General features: G+C 40.7%; 1 protein-coding gene across 1 annotated transcript in view; it reads right to left on the minus strand.

The window, feature by feature from the left end:
• The window catches only part of LOC139734526 (wee1-like protein kinase 2), a 233,965-nt gene that overhangs the window by 172,059 nt on the left and 43,945 nt on the right, over nucleotides 1–17,961 (minus strand). Inside the window, exon 2 of the mRNA XM_071645302.1 lies at nucleotides 5,997–6,066. Coding sequence (XP_071501403.1) covers nucleotides 5,997–6,066 — 70 coding nt within the window. The remainder of the gene's footprint in view (nucleotides 1–5,996; nucleotides 6,067–17,961) is intronic.

The raw sequence follows: 17,961 nt of genomic DNA on the forward strand, positions 1-17,961 counted from the left end.
CCCGCAAAACACGCAAATTTGATATGCCTTAACTAATGTGTTAATCCAAAATTGTATTAGGGCTCGTTAATACCATTTGTGGCATTATTCCGAATGTTCTTAAATGTGAGAATGACTTACGTGCATGGTACGAAACTTATATCATTTTTGGCTAAAAGAAAATTAAAAACGCCGAATCTTTTCCTGTGACGGGAATATATGGGTTTATTTCTGAACGTGACATCGTTTACTTCTTTGCACGATATTCATCATTCCGGAAAAAAAAAAAACTAGAGAGGGGCCGTCAAAGGCGGCAGACCCACGCCTAAGTACAAAGTCGGGGTAAACATAATGTGCATTCGGTCATCTACCAGAATTCGGCCACTTAATTGCCAGTGTGCTTTATCACCAGCCAGTGAGTTCTACCAAAGATCGTACACTGAAGTGTACGATCTTTGGTTCTACAGTCACATCACACGCAAATCACATCATTACACATACGGTATTAACACTCATTCATGTACAGGAAAGTCCTTAAGTCTCCTCCAAAAATCCATCGAAAATCCCAAATTCCACAGTCAAAAGTGCAGAATCGGAACTTTTCCAAGCGCGCGCGAATTAAGTCCAGTTTTAAGAGTATTGTCTACGCGACGGGTCGCGGAAAAAGCGCTAAAAATCGAGAAATACGCCGTTTTCTTGCGGGATATTTTGATTATAGCAAGCCGAGAGTGTGATGATATCAAAGGTCGTATGAGTGTACAATCTTTGATGGTATCTACAAAAGCGCAAAAGAAAAACAAAATTTACGTACCCCCTAGGCAATTACCCCTATGATTAGTGTCTACGGGAATTATTCAATGCAAGGGTTGAATGCAAATGTCTACTGCACCAGTATTCGGCCACCAACGAGCGCCGCAACGTCCCCGATGCAATTTTGCACCAACAGTGTAGAGCGCGATGCATTTTCAGCGGCCTTGCACACGCATTGACATTGAGCTAGCATATCGTGCAGTGTGACTGCGACCGAGCAAATGCTCCTCCAACGAAAAAAACAATCAATGTTAATTTGAAAAATCATCAAAATACGGGCCAGTTTGTGATGACGGAGAACGTACTTTCATAAATCTAGAAGGACATAGTCCCTCAAATAGGCCTAAACGTAAATTTCGGAATTCTTACGAACATTTGAGCAGCGAAGTCGGATCGTTTGGGAGTTTATGTTTTCGTATGGTAGCGGAAAATCGCAAAGTGAGAAACGGGAAATTTTCAGAGTGGTCACTATACCATGGGGTCAAAACTTCAAGGTCACACAGAATTTGCAAGGGTCAACCGATTATCACCAAAATCTAATCGATTCTTTCCTGCCATTATCCAAACATCCCCTTAACATTTCGTGCAAATCTGTTTACCCGTTCTCTTGTTATCTTGTACACAAACAAACAAACAAACAAACAAACAAACAAAAAACAAACAAACAAACAAACATACGGAACCCTTTACATAACCCCCTGCCGATTTTCATCGGCGTGGGTAAAAAGTCAGATGGTTCATTCATCCGAAAATGGAAAAAAAGGTGGGTCGTTTATCTGTAAAGAAATTATCATATTCGTGGTAAGAAACTTCGTTTTTGTATCAGCTATGTAACGTCCGAAATTTCGAAACTTATATAAAAAGGAAAAGCGAACCTTCAGCATGATAACAAACTTTAGCGAATCGTAACAGTTTTTTTTTTTCAATCGAGCAGTGTGGAATAACAAATATCCGACATTTGTTTTAGCATGGTATGGAGCAGAATGTTACTGCTATTCACTTTCAAAAGTAAAAGCAATCATCTGACATTTATTCTGGCATCTTCTGGAGCCGAATGTTATTGCTTTTTACTTTCGAAAGTAAAGCAAATATCCGACATTTATTTAATCACCATACGGAATTGAATATTACTCTGATTCATTTCCGAACGTCAGAGGAAACATTCGACATTTATTTTAGCATCTTCCGGAGCTGAATGTTATTGCTATTTACTTTCGAACATAAAAGCAAACATCAGAAATTTATTTTATCATCATACAGAGTTGAATATCATTATCATTCATTTCCGAACGTCAAAGCAAACATTCGACAATTATTTCACCATCTTCCGGAGCCGAATGTTATCCTTATTCATTTCCGAATGCAAAATCAATTATCTGACATTAATTTAAGCACCGTACGGAGCTGACTCTTACCGTTATTCATTTCCAAAAGTATAAGCAAACATCCGACATTTATTTTAGTATCATACGGAGTCGAATATTACCGTTATTCATTTCCAAAATTAAGAGTAAACATCTGACATCTATTTTAGCATCTTACGGAGCTGATTGTTACCGCTGTTCATTTTTGAAAGTAAAGGCAAACATCCGACTTTTTTCAAATTTTCATTTCTGAAATTTTGGTGGCCCGACGTGCGTTTTTTGTGGCCCCGGGCCCCGGGCCACCGGGCCACCGTAAGTGTCGAGCCTTGACTAATGTCATCGAAAAGTAAACCAGAATGCAACTTCTCGCTTGTGAATTATTGCTTGTGAATAATCGCAAAACTTTGGCAAAACTTTTGGAATACCAATCCTGTTCATGACGCTTGGAAACTGCGAGTCGTGAGAATTTTGCGAACTCGTGCAATGTTACTCCATAGCGTACTAGTATGCGACTGTACTTAACAATTACAAAATATGCATGTGGAGTCGCAATTGTTTGTAAACTGTCTGAAGTGCACGATTTCTCTCACTCGTTTTTGCCACGCACTTTATTTTTAACTGGCAAGAACGATGTGGAGTTCTGGCGTCTACCGTGAATTGTGCACTTGCCGGCGCAAATTGTTCTTTTCATAGGTGAAGCCATGCGCGGAAAGCATGTGGTTGGGATAATCCTTGCGTTCCTAAAGCGGCGAGGAACGCCATGAATGCGACTTGTGAGCAAGCCCGTTCTGTTGCGTCCAAGGAATGCCCTATTAGGCTGATGAACAGAGGGATTAAGCCCCCCATTCTGCACGCAGGAGGAATAGGGGCGTCCCCTAACAAAAGGAGGAACGCGAGCATTCCCCATGCGGCCGAACGCTCGCGATAGTAAATCTGTTGCGCCTTACCGAAGTTGAGCTGTCATCAAGAGTAAAGTGCGTAGGTGTTGCTAAGTAACGTTGCCTTCGTTGTCTTCTCTGCGCATTGCGCAGTCTGTAGTAATGCCAGGGTGCGTGCATATGTGCTTCTTATTATGACTTCACAAAAGAAGTTTGCTATAGCTGTCATCCCTCTCAGCCGAATCATGAGCTGAACTGTGATCGGACCACTGACTACAGTGGATCGGACTTCTTCGGACTCGGGGAAGTGGGTCACAGCGTAAGCGCTAAAGAGGAGTCGATAGCGTAGGTCTCTATAGGAAACTTGCGCCGTGCACCCACGTACGCATTTGACTAAACCACCGGGACCATGTGCCTTTAAGGGTCAATGGACTGATGGACGAGGACGTTCCGGATTGGTTGCTTTGTGCATCGCAGATTTCACTGCGTCCTCAATCGAAAGCTCCCTATTGCTGGTCTCTGCGACCCCCGCCCGTGGCTGCCGGGGACACGACTGGTGTCAGTAGTGGTGCAGCTGTGCCGCCCACATTAGGAACGTTGGACAAAGTCATTAAACCAGTTGGCAATCCCGCTGGAGAAAATGATCGTCAACACAAGAAATCCTCCCAATTAGATCACTTTGATGATAGCATCGTTCCAACTTGATGAAAATTCGAAATTTCCATGCACAGAAGTTCTAACATGAGTACAAAATGGTGGTGACTAACGAATTGAGTGTCGCGTGTACTAGCGGGATCTCATGTATTAAGATGTAATCTCTCACAAAGTTTCAATATAAAATCTTAATCTGCTTAGACATGCATATACATACACTAAGTTTCAAGAAAATACATTTAGGCATTGAAGAGATATTAGTCTATGGGCCAGGCCAGATATTGGTACCACCTGAGGTGGCAAAACATTTTTGGTGCCATTTTGTTTGTCGGACATAGATATGCTTATCAAGCTATGATAGCATTTCCAAATGAGTAGCTTAGTCATAATAAATGAATTTTTAACCAATTTGGTCTCGTTGTTATATCCCCATACTTCTGAATCGAAACTAACCGCTATACAAACAAGAGCACTGTCTTCTGTATGTTCACAGGTGTTCTGTTGTTAAAGCGGTGCGCTTAGTCTTTATTCAAGGCAGCGAAGGGAATATCCAAAGGTCATGATGTCCACAGCGCTTAGTCTTTATTCAAGACGGCGAAGGGAATATCCAAAGCTTATAATATAGTGTATATCCCCTTTATCTAAAAACAACAATTCAAAAAAGCAATTTCTCGTGAATTTTACCGTATTTTTCAATTATTTATCATTTTCCGGTGAAAATGCTACGGTGAAAACGCTAATACCACGCCAATGTCGCTTTATTTCCATCCAACAATGAAAGACTCAATGTAAAAACAATGTACTTGTACACTACAATACATTATAATAAATGATATTGCAAATGAACAGAGTGATTTTTGTTTAAAACCAATGTATTTGTTGAGAGGGTAGTATAAAAACAGTATAGATAATCCCTTTTATTAGTAACTTTAGATATGATAACGGTACATTGTTCTAGATGAAGACTAAGCGCACTGCGTTTACAACAGAACACCTGTGGACATACAGAAGACAGAGCTCTTCTTTGTATAGCGGGTAGTTTCGATTCAGAAGTACAGGGATATAAAAACGAGACCAAATTGGTTAAAAATTAATTTATTATGACTAAGCTACTCATCTGGAAATGCTATCATAGCTTGATAAGCATATCTATGCCCGACAAACAAAATGACACCAAAAAGGTTTTGCCATCTCAGGTGGTACCAACAACCCATTTTTCGGGTCTTGGCCCATGGACTATATGGGGGAAACAGTGAAATTTTAGAATTTGACCTTGACCTTGAGTATGTGTGCTCAAAAGTTGAAAGGCACAGCTTTGTCAACATAAATTTTATTTAAATGAATACCTCCAATGGCTCTTGACGTCGTCCACAAAATCCATTACAGACGGACAACCCAGATACATAACGCCTGAGCTTGTGGCGAAGGCATAAATATCGGAAAACCGAGAAAAGCCTACTATCACTTGCCATTTTTCTTCCTTACCTTTACTACTGTAAACGTTGATACTTTCGTGTGATTGATTTTGTGCTGAGCGGCTCAAAAACATATTTGTGGGTTGTTGAATTCGCGCTACGGAACTGCCAAACCCATTCATAATGTGCAGAGAAAATTGTGAAAGATATTTTCGCAGACTTTTTTTAGAATTCCTGCTAGCCAGAAGTAGCAATCCTCGAAAATCTATGTACCGCAAAAACTTCTGCGTTTACAGTACCTGCTCAAAGATTTCTTCCTTTACCAAAACTCCCTCACCTCCAATTTCCTTGCTATTTCCTGTGAGGTAGATGTAGCCAACCCAAGCCTTTGGGCTGGCTGGTGCCCATGCTTGTTCACTGTCACTGTCATGTTGACCATGCCCATACTCACCCCCAACCTCAGTTCCTAGACACAAGTGGTCTTCAGGCCTGCATGCACCTCTACCACAAATTTAAGTTTTTAACTGTGATGTTAAACTAATTCGGGAAGGCAGGGATATTTCTGAGACCCCCTAAGGAGCCCCCCCCCCCCACAGAAGAAATGTGGAAATTGTTTCCCACTTTGCCCCCCTGGATCTGACATGAACACACTTGAATTTGCACTCATGAACATACTTTCCTATAGCATTTTGGGTACAATCATTTTTGGTTTTATAGAAGAACTAGAACTGTACAGCCTCCAAGAGATGGTACGCCAGAGTGCAGTACAGACCCTGTGTTATGGTTGCCTACAATTGTATGGACTACATATTTCCTGCCTTATTTCCAAACTGTTAAAATCTAAAGATTTATGCTATCAAGCTATTCATACAAGAGAGATACATATGAAAAAATACCTTAGTAGGGTTTCCTGTGAAGCTGTCATCCATGTCTTCATCGAGGTCATCATCATCACCAAGAATGCTCCTGGAAAAAAAAAAAAAAAACATAACAGAATACTATTGTTTGGTGTAAGCTGAGAACCTTCCTGTGTGATACGATGATTCTGATCTATATAGACTCCTGCATCACAACAATTTAAAAAAAATTAACTTGAAATTATGTAAATTCTGACAAATTAGATTATGCGATGTATCAAGGAATAAATGTTTTGAGCCTGACCCAAATTTGGATGACCCTATCCATTACATGTACATGTACAGTACGCGCAATAAGAAACGCCTAGAGCTGTCAATTTCTTTTTCCAACGAAAGTTTCTTATCGATTCAGTAGCAACGAAATCTCGCAGGGAGGAAATTTCGTTATTGAGCCAGTAGCAATGATTCTGACGCTTTGTGGATGCAATTTCATCCACATCCGCCTGCTCAATTCCGTTTGGCAAATGCGTTGCTCGTTCGGAAAATGCGTGTTCGGAGCTCGGCAGTTTCGTCCAAATTTTGTTAGAAGCGTCCAAGGCGCACACATTACACACGTGCGGCCACAGAGAGCCGGCAAGAATCACTGCAAGAATCAACAAGTAGCACAGCGGTCAGAATGAGAACAGTAGACAGGCATGGAATTCACCTGATACACATGATAATAATAAAATGGTAACATGAATACATATATCGATGTCGTTTTCATTGAAGTAATTTGTAAAAGTTTCAGTTTCCCTAACCCTAGCTGTAAGTACGGTACCATTATCAGATTATTCACTGCATTGTAAGTCACCTAAGATACATCACATGCATATGCGGGCTGTAAGGTGTAACCAGGGAATGTGTGGGAAAGGCGAGCGCGCCATGTGTGTGTCGCCATTGCTATGGCATGGCTCGCTCGGCTGAACGAAACAGCATGTACGATGTAGTTTACGTGGTCTTTTACAAGCAGAAAATAAACAACTGTTGATCATCAAATAGACTGAATTACCAGTCAGAGATCATTCAGGTTCATAGTATTTTAGAGAAATCACGCAATTTTGGCAAGCGTGAACCCACAGGAACCCACAGGAACCTTATCGTCGAATGCCGACGAAAAAGAAAATGGTTTCACCAAAATTGCGTGTACATAAACGACCAAGCATTAACAAGAAAATTAACCCCCCCACAGAGGAAAAAAGAAATAAGAAGGATATGTTCTCCGTTATTTGGTCATTAAATATATTTTCTTTCTTCAGCAATTGCGCGTTACTTGCCCTTTTTTTTATTGAATCAGAAAAGCAAAAAAAAAATATTCAAAACAAGATAATAAGTTTAATTCTTAGTTTGACATTGTTTATTTCTTTATTGAACAGAGAGAGATAATTCAGGCGGTACTTGGAATTTTCAAAGTGACTAATTCAGACTGATTCTTAGTTTGACTTGGCTCTTTCTTTCTTTCTTTCTTTTTTTTTTTTGGGGGGGGGGGGTGAGGGTGGGGGTCATGTTCGTTGTTCCAGGCCTCGAATTAACCGACGGCCACCGACGGCCATGGCCGTCGGTGCCCCTCTCGTTGGCCGCAATGCCCTTTCTTCCGTGATCAAAGTTACGGCCAAAAAAAATGTGCCCTTTTTCTTGTGGCCGTGGTGCCCTTTTAGAATGAAAGTTCTTATTTATGACGTATAATATGCCCTTTCTCAAAGTCTACACTTCAATAAGCTTGAACAAATTTCCTCATCTCAAATATCATACCTTCTGTTCAGTTCACTCGCGTCCCAATATATCTGATTTAAACTCAACAAGACGACGTGTACGTACACTTGTACTTATGTACGGCCGACCGGCTTTGACCGTTCCGACTGCCTCCGCAGCGCAGCGGCCATAGAGCTAGCTAGGTACAACAGTGTAGTAGTCCACTTCCTGGACTGTATTCGTAGTGTGCCCGCGCGTACGTACGGAAGTACGTTAATGGTGTCTGTACGTCGAGTGTCGCAATCAGCGGTTGAGCGCGTTGGGTGGGTGCAGTATGTGCATGCGTGTGTTACTGTGGGGAATGCGGAAGATTAAAATCGTCTGGAGCAAGTGGTCGCAAGCCATGCTAATAAATGCCAGGCATGTTGGACGGCTGCGAGCATTGCCATCTCTCTCGCTCTGCATTCATGCCCGCATGCTCAAAGTAAATGTGATCGAGGGCACGCATGCAAAAAAAAGTGAAATAAAATGTAAAACTAGATATATCGCTACGGCTACTGATATGCCTCCGCCATAATGCATGGTTCTCCTAATAGGTCTATAGTACAATGTGTGATGACAGTTTCACACAATTGGCAAAATATTAAAATGACAGGTTTGCCACAAATGTGCTGAATGTTCACTTTCCTAGAACTAGGTTCAATTGGATGAATGATTAAAATGTCAGAGTGCAGGTATTTGGGGGAACTTATGATTTTTACTTGACTTTTGACCCTTTTATAAGTTTATGTATTGAGTAATTTTCAAGGTATTGAGAAAAAGTATAATTTCAGTATCAGATGGGAAAATAGCATTATCTAAACCTGGCCTTTGACCTTTGACCTCACAGTTCCAAAGAGAATCACTGTTAGGTTGAACATGCATAAATATGTAAGTTTCATGATGATACCTTGAGTTACTTTCGAGATATGGAGGAAAAAGTGCAATTTAGCACTTTCACTTGACCTTTTACCTTTTGACCTTTGACCTTTTGGCAAGAAACTTCCCCAAAAATATATATTGGGTAATACATGCCATACACCAAGTTTTAAAAAAAAAACCTTCAGACATATTGCATTTTAAGGAAAGTAGTGATATTTTTAGGAGTTGACCTTGACCTTTGACCCCCCTGACCTTTGAACCATGACCCCCAACTTCCCTAGATAATCACTGCCCATCGGTACAACCATATATACTAAGTTCAATGAAGATACCTTGAACCATTTGCGAGATATGGAGAAAAACATGAAATTTCACATTTTTTTTTCACAAAATAACCTGTGACCTTTGACCCTGTGACCCTAAAATCCACACAAAGTATAATCCCCCAAGGATATACCCTCATACCAAGTTTGATGTAAAACCACCACACGGTTCTTGAGATATCGACAAAAACAAAACGGGACGGACGGACGTACGGACGGACGTACAGACGTACAGACGTACGGACGTACGGACGTACGGACGTACGGACGGACGGACGGACGGACGGACGGACGGACGACCCGAAAACATAATGCCTCCGGCCACTTCGTTGCGGAGGCATAAAAATTGTGCAGATCCCCCACCCCGTAACACTGTATGTGAACACGGGTTGGCTGGTTAATTGAAAGTGGGGACGGGGCGGAGGGGGGGGGGGGGCAGCCAAAAAGGGGGTACTTCCTGATTTGAAATGGTCATTTTGTGAGGGGGGAAAAAAAAATAATAGTAGCAAAAACATGATTTTGATAATTTTCAACTTTATATTTTTTTAAAGAAAGTTGCAAGTGGGCGAAATGAGCGAGAAAAATTATCGCCGTTTTTCACTTAAAAGGAAAGTGCCCCTTTAGGGGCGGCAGAGTGAAATTTATTTATGCAAGAAAGCGAAGTGAGCGAGCTTGAAATATTTGTGAAGAATGAATTGCGAGTGAGCCGAAAAACTGTGAAACAATAGCAAAAAAAAAAAATGATTTTGCTCTTCAAATCAATAATTTTTGCCGAAAGGTGCGAGCAAGAAAAATTGTGCCCTTTTTGTTCCTAAAAGTGCCCTTTTGTTCCTCAAAGTGCCCTTTTTTGTTCCTCAAAGTGCCCTTTTTGTTCCTCAAAGTGCCCTTTTTGTTCCTCAGAGTGCCCTTTTTGTTCCTCAAAGTGCCCTTTTTGTTCCTCAAAGTGCCCTTTTTGTTCCTCAAAGTGCCCTTTTTGTTCTTCAAAGTGCCCTTTTTGTTCTTAAAACTGCCCCTTAGGAAAAAGTGTGCCCCCCTTTACAGGAAAAAAGGGCACATTTAGTTGATCCTCCAAAAGGTGGAGGGGCACTGTGTACCCCCCCCCCCTGTGCTCCTTCCAGGCCCTTTTTGTACTTTCAGTTGCCCTTTCTAGTGCAAAATCGGTCCCATTCTCCTAAAAAGGGGCATATTCCAGAAAAGGGGGCACATTTTGATGGTGCCCCCAAAAGTATGGGGGGGGGGGGGGGGGTATGCACCCCCTGCCCCTATAGAGCCGTCCGGCCCTTCAGGATGAAGTGGGGAGGTACAGCAGAAAAGGGGCACTTTGTAAGTTGAAAGGCCAAAGGGAGATATTCAATCCATGCAAGTGAGCAAAGAGAGTGAGTTTTTTTGTGAAAAATTAATTTTCGCAAAAATTGCAAGAGGGTGAAGAAAGTGAGCCAACACATCAAAAAAAAAAAGAAAAAGAAAAAAAGAAAAAAAAAAAAAGAAATGAGAGGGAACAAAGCAAACCGGCCAATTGTTTGCCTTTTTTTTTTCTCTTGACTCTTTGCCCATGCTTTGGCAAGAAGTGCCCCTTTTGCCTAAAGGTATTTTCCAGAGGGGGGAATAAGGCATTCGTTGATGAAAATGAGGCGGAGTGAAGTTGAAAAAAAAAAGAGGGTTTGGCAGAAAAGGGGCATTTCAATACTTGTATGATTATTATTTTTTTAATAAAATTGGATAGTCTTCATTAAAAGGGGGCTAAAAAAACATCCAGGCAGACAATAACGTCATAATGTTTTTAATGCAAAGATTGTCAGAGTTAGTAGGCCTGGAGACAACACAGAATTCATGAAAGAACCTCTTATATTCTCATTGTTGGCGACAGTGGTCATCAATGAAAAGATTGAGAGTTTGTTTCACAGGGTAGTTAGTATGTGTGTGGCACGTGCGGCACCACGAGGATGGGGCAAGGAGTGAATTTTGAAGAAGTGAAAAATATGGGGAAATGTAGTGAAAGAGGGAAATGAAAGGAAGCAAAATAAAAACAACAACAACCAACGAAACAAAGGGCAAACAGTAATCTGATATATTTATCTACAGTATATACCAAAATAAACTTTGCGTTAAATTTACGTGTAACGCAAGCGCCGATCGGTACTGCATTAATCTTTCTGCGTTACAAAATTAACGATCACCGTGCGTGAATGATCGTTACAGATCGTTACAGATCGTTACTGTGCGTTACAGATCGTTACTGTGCGTTAATTTTTAGATCTTGCGTTTAGCGGACTTGTCATGTGGACTGGCAAGAAATCTCGGAAATTGCGAGACTCGGAGATGCCTCGGTTAAGTAACTGTCGTTCGTAATATTTACTACGGACAATTTCCTGCCGGCGGAAGGCATTTAAATAGCGATATCAAATACCGAAAAGATTTTGTAGTTGAGCAGAACTCCCCTGGCAATGTCGTATTGTCATGGTCGTCAAATTTGTACTCATGGGCGCAGTCAATGGAATCGGGCAAGTAAAAATTTCGAAGCCACATTTTTCCCCACAGCCAACATATTCCATCGAACATTGAACCCATGAAATCACGCATACGCAAGCCTAAAACTAACGCCGACTGTCTAACGTTAGCGATGTCACGATTTCAACAACGGTCAGACACTTACTCAATTCAGGAAGGTGCAAAAGTCCATTTATATTCCAATACACAACGTGTGTCTCGCCGAATAACTGGTGGTAGTGTGTGGTGACAAAGCCGAGTATTTCGGCAGTAAAAGTAGCTGCAGCAGAAGAAAATGTCTACCACTTTCTGCTCGCATTATTACACTGCCAGCAGGTGAGTCAAGTGGTGACTTGATAGGCACGCTTCACATGAAAGTTTACCCAGAAACATGAAAAATCCCACGATGCCAAGGTGCCAGAGTGGGGAATGGGGAGGGGTGGAGAGAGAGAGATACCAATCAACAGAAGAAACCGCGCGTACTGGCGCATTCTCGGAGGTCATGAACAGTCTGGGGTCTTGGAGATGAACAGAGAAGGAATGTTTAATTAAAGATAGCTCAAGTCGAAGACCCAGGATTACAAACGTTGATTCTTTTTTTTTCTCCTTTCATTTATCATGCCTTCACGTTTAGAAATGGTTGCACTCCTTTAAAAAAAAAAAAAAAAAAACTCTCCTGCGATTTTTAAAACGTCAAACTTACCATGAAAGTGTTACTACGTGTAATACAATAGTTAATACTATACCTATTGCTTTAATCATACAATGTATCTGTATAACACAAATTTGACTACCAATGACAATAAAAGATACTTTATATTTGTTTTGTGTGGAGATTTTTTTGTCTTTATCCTGACTAGTTCCTATGAAATTTCTAATGTTTTTACGGCAGCATCAACAGCCTAAAATAAACAAGGAAAAGTAGAAATTACGCGGTGCGTAATATATGTCCCCGCCGGAAGTAGCATTTAGTAGCAAAATGCACAATATAGGTAAAAAGATGAAGGTCAAAGGTCAAAGAAGTCAAAGGTCAAAATTCTATGTAGAAGTTTTGAAGCCCTCACCTAGTGCCATCACATAAAGCAAACGGAATCGAAATCGGGTTAGAAATGGCGAAGGAGTAGCATTTTGTAGGCAATGTGCAATATAGGTCAAAAATCAAGGTCAAAGGTCAAAGAAGTCAAAGGTCAAAATTCTGTGTAGAAGTTTTGAAGCCCTCACCTAGTGCCATCACTTAAAGCAAACGGAATTGAAATCGGGTTACAAATGGCAAAGGAGTAGCATTTTGTAGCAAAATGTACAATATAGGTCAAAAATCAAGGTCAAAGGTCAAAGAAGTCAAAGGTCAAAATTCTGTGTAGAAGTTTTGAAGCCCTCACCTAGTGCCATCACATAAAGCAAACGGAATCAAAATCGGGTTAGAAATGGCGAAGGAGTAGCATTTTGTAGGCAATGTGCAATATAGGTCAAAAATCAAGGTCAAAGGTCAAAGAAGTCAAAGGTCAAAATTCTGTGTAGAAGTTTTGAAGCCCTCACCTAGTGCCATCACTTAAAGCAAACGGAATTGAAATCGGGTTACAAATGGCAAAGGAGTAGCATTTTGTAGCAAAATGTACAATATAGGTCAAAAATCAAGGTCAAAGGTCAAAGAAGTCAAAGGTCAAAATTCTGTGTAGAAGTTTTGAAGCCCTCACCTAGTGCCATCATATAAAGCAAACGGAATCAAAATCGGGTTAGAAATGGCGAAGGAGTAGCATTTTGAAGCAAAATGTACAATATAGGTCAAAGGTCAAGGTCAAAGGTCACAATTGAAATTCTGTATAGAAGTTTCAAAGCTCCCATGTAGTGCTATCATATAAAGCAAACAGAATCAAAATTGGGTTAGAAATGACGAAGGAGTAGCATTTTGAACGTTTTGATCACACACGGACGCACACACGGACGGACACACGGACGGACGGACGGACGGACGGACACACGGACACACGGACACACGGACACACACACGTACGGAGCCCGTTTCATAGTCCCCTGCTCGAACTCGTTCGGCGGGGACAATTACTGAGAGATTTATAGATTATGAAATTTTTGGCAACCATCCATTTGAACGTCAGGCATGAAAAGCTCCTGATATTCAGCAAAAACAACTCAACAGATCAGAGACAAAGTTCCTTCAAATTTTTGAGAAGTAGCACGCAGATTTGCTGGGCGTGGTAGGGTCCATGCTTTGAGATCGTCACAATCGTGTTGTCACCAGGGAGGTGGAGTGTCTCTCTTCCACCTCCCTGTTGTCACCGAGTATCGGGAAGTTCCCACAAACTCCAGGATCACCCCTCCCTGCCAACTCCATGTTGCTCCCAGGGAGGCGGGAAGAGTCTCTTCCCACCTCCCTGTTGCTCCCCAACGTGCATTGTGAATGCGTGGCGTTTCTTGTCACCGTCAGTACCCGAGGCTGCTTTGTATTTGTCTTGGAATATTGATTCTTCTTGTCATAACATGAGTGTAGTAATCGTTTTGCATGGCTATGTAAAAAATTGTGATACAACGTGTACTCAACTCGTCTTTGTGATTTTTTTCTTCAGTCCAAAAGGAAGACAAAAATTTTAATAGTATCATGACGTTTGCAATTGTTCGAAAGGTCTGCTTTTGACAACTCACAGACTACTCAGTAATCACCCTTGTTTTCCCGCTCCCAGGCCCTCCAATTTTATTGATCAATCCACAAGCGCGCGCAAATTCCTTTGCCATGTGGTTTTGCCAGCCAGCTGTCGGAATGTGCTTTGAAGTTACATTTCAGCCTGGCCTGGCTGGCATGAATGGGTGTCGAGTTTCAATCAATACCTACTGTTGTTTTATTCTTGTATTTGAACATGTCGTTTCACCTGACAACACACGGAGATCGGGAAGGTGTAGGGCCAGGGAAGAGGTTTTTGTTGTGTGTTGCAACCTAATCCGGGCAATTAACCCCAGAGGGCAATTACCCCCCCCCTCCCCCGCTAAATACTGGTTAATGGTAAGGTTAGAGTAAAGATTAGGGTTAGGTTTAGGGTGAGGAGTTTGGGTTATGGTTAGGATTAGGGCTAGGGGAAGGGTCCGGGGTAATTGCCCAGGAAGAAAAGAGGGACGCGCTTTTGTTCTTGGTCAAATCGATTTCCTAGGTGATGCTGTGGAGCTAGAAAGGAACAAAAAAAGCAATTATGATGTCTGGCGTACTTCCGGGACGTCTTATTTTTCTTGCACTCTGAAATTTCCTATTGTTTGGCGTTATCAATGTCGTTAATTGTTATATAGTTACCCTCTTTCGCATTATAAACTTAAAGTCCATAGAACATTCATACGCATTAAGATCACACTCGAAAAGCTATACTGGTGTATAGTTTGAACACAGCAAAATGAAATAACGAATATCCCGCAGATTTACCAAAATTATGCGTCATGTGGGTCCATTCATTTTCTTTTCTTTTCTTTTTTCATTTGTCTTCTTGTCGATGTGGGGGGTATAGATTCAGGATATACTTTTCCTTTTCCCCTTTCGGCCCGGTGCGATTACTCCTGGTGCTGACATTCTTTCTGCTCGTCTTCCGATTATACTGTTGTTGTAAATAAATGCGCATGGAGCCCCAGCTGTATCGCAAAAAAAAAAAAAAAAAAAAAAAGTCTATCTAAAGTTGACCTTCAAGTACATGTACTTAAGTAGAATCTGAATCAATTAGCCATGGTACGGGTTTGCGGTTTCAATCCCCTCGAAGCCCGATATTTGCCTTTAAGCAAGACACTTTATCCACAAAAGGCCAGGGCTCCACACTAACTTTTATTTCGGTGGCCCGATCGGGCCACCAAAATGATTGATTTTTATTTTTTGGTGGCCCGAAAAGAAAAACAAACAAGCAAAACTATCGGTCCTACTAAACATAGAAAAATAAATATCAAGTATTACTGAAGTGATACAGGTACCCACGTCTAAAATAAGGAGAAAATTTAATCATCTTATACCGTTATTCTGAGTTCTAAGATTTCGCAAATAGGCTTATAGATTATTATAAAAGTTGATGCCTATTAAATTGGTCAAAATTTACGTTTGAAATGAGAAAGTGGGAGCATTTGCAGACATTGTAAACATCTGACATTTGTTTTAGCATCGTAAAGAGCCAAAAAATTACCGTTATTTATTTCTGGTGGAAATTCAAGCAATCATTCAACATTTACAAGTATTTTAACACCTTCCGGAATGTAAAACCAAGCAACCGACATTCATTCTATCATCTTACGGACCCGAATATCATCCTTATTCATTTCCGAACGTGAAAGCAAACATCCGCTCTTTATTTTATCATCTAACTGAGCCGATTGATACCGTTTATAATTTCCAAATGTACAAGCAACAATCTGTTACTTATTTTAGCATCGTACGGAGCAGAATATTACCGTTATTCATCTCCAATTTCAAAAGCAAACACCCGACATTTTCTTTATGATCGAAGGAGCCGAATGTTACTGCTGTCCACTTCCGAAAGTGAAATGAATCATCTGACATATTTCAGCATCGTACGGAGCCGAATGTTATACTGTTTTTCACATTCAAACGTCATCCGACATTACATTTACCATCAAACGCAACTGAATGTTATTGTTATTCATTACGAAATGTTAAATTTATAGCAAATGTCTGATATTTATTTTAGCATCTTAATTATGGAGCAGAATGTTACTGCTTGTCACTTCCGAACGTTCAAGCAATCATCTGACATTTATTTTGGCATCTTCCGAAGCCGAATGTTATTGAGCACTATTTACTTTCGAACGTAAAAGCGAACATTCGGCATTTCATCGTCGTACGGAGCTGAATATCACTGTTATTCATTTCCGAACGTCAAAGGGATCATTCGACATATATTTTAGTATCTTCCGGAGCTGAATGTTATTGCCATTTACTTTTGAACGTAAAAGCAAAGATCCAGCAATTATTTCATCATCGTACTGAGTTGAATACTATTGTTATTCATTTCCGAACGCCAAAGCAAACATTCAACATTTATTTTAGCATCTTCCGGAGCTGATTGTTATTGCTATTTACTTTTGAACATAAAAGTAAACATCAGACATTTATCTATCATCGGACGGAGTTGAATACTATTGTTATTCATTTCCGAACGTCAAAGCAAACATTAACTTCACCATCAAACGCATTTCAATGTTACTGTTATTCATTTCGAAATTTAAAAGCAAACATCCAGCAGTTACTTAGCATCGTATGGAGCAAAATATTACTGTTATTCACTTCCGAACGTAAAAACAATCATCTGACATTTATTTCAGCATCTTCTGGAGCCGAATGTTATTGCTATTCACTTTCGAAAGTAAAAGCAAACATCCAACATTTATCTCGTCGTTGTACGAAGTTTATTATTATTGTTATTCATTTCCGAACGCCAAAGGGATAATTCGACATTTACTTTAGCATATTCCAGAGCTAAATATTATTATTATTTACTTTCGAACGTAAAAGTAAACTTCCGGCATTTATTTTATCATCGTATACGGAGTTGAAATTCATTATCATTTATATCCGACCGTCAAAGCAAACATTCGACATTTATTTCAGCATCTTCCGGAGCCGTATTTTATCCCTATTCATTTCCGAACGCAAAATCAAATATCTGACATTAATTTCAGCACCGTACGGAGCTGAATCTTACCACTATTCATTTCCAAAAGTATGAGCAAACATCCGACATTTATTTTTGTTTAATACGGAGTCGAATATTACCGTTATTCATTTCCAAAATTAAGAGCAAACATCTGACATTTAATCTAGCAGCTTTACAGGCCTCGAAATAGGATTTTGGAGGGGCAAGGCCATTTAGAAAAGGGCACTTTTTCCAAGAGGCCAGGGCACTTAAGTCAGTCAGAGGGGCACCAAGGCCACATTGGAAAGGGCATGTTTGGTGTTAATGAAAAAAGAAAGAAGAAAAACAAACCGAGAAAAACAAACACACACACACACACACACACACAAAGTGCAACACACAACAAAAACCTCTTCCCTACAGCTGTAACACATTCCCGATCTCCGCGTTTCTATCAGGTGAAACAACATTTTTTTTTAAAAACAGGAATAAAACAACAGTAGGTATTGATTGAAACTCGACACCGATTCACACCCAGGCTGCCATGAAACTTCAAAGCACATTCCGACAGCTGGCTGGCATAACCACCAGGCAAAGGAATTTGCGTGCGCGTGTAGATTGCTATGATTAGTCTGTGACAGACAGTTCATGACCTCCAAGAATGCGCCAGTACGCGCGGTTTCTTCTGTTGATTGGTCTCTCTCTCTCTCTCTCTCTCTCCACCCCTCCCCATTCCCCATTCTGGCACCCCATGGCATCGTGGGATTTTTCTTTTTTCTTGGTGAACTTGGAGTTCACTCTTTACTCTATCTGAATATGCGCTGCCTAGCTAGTATATACAGTACTCGCGGCCGCTGCGCTGCGGAGGCAGTCGGGACGGTAAAAGCCGGTCGGGCGTACATGTACGTACACGTC

Source organism: Diadema antillarum, unplaced genomic scaffold (assembly GCF_040938485.1).
Source record: "Diadema antillarum isolate AM-2024a unplaced genomic scaffold, OU_Dant_1.0 seq00000531_RagTag, whole genome shotgun sequence".
NCBI classification, from domain to species: domain Eukaryota; kingdom Metazoa; phylum Echinodermata; class Echinoidea; order Diadematoida; family Diadematidae; genus Diadema; species Diadema antillarum.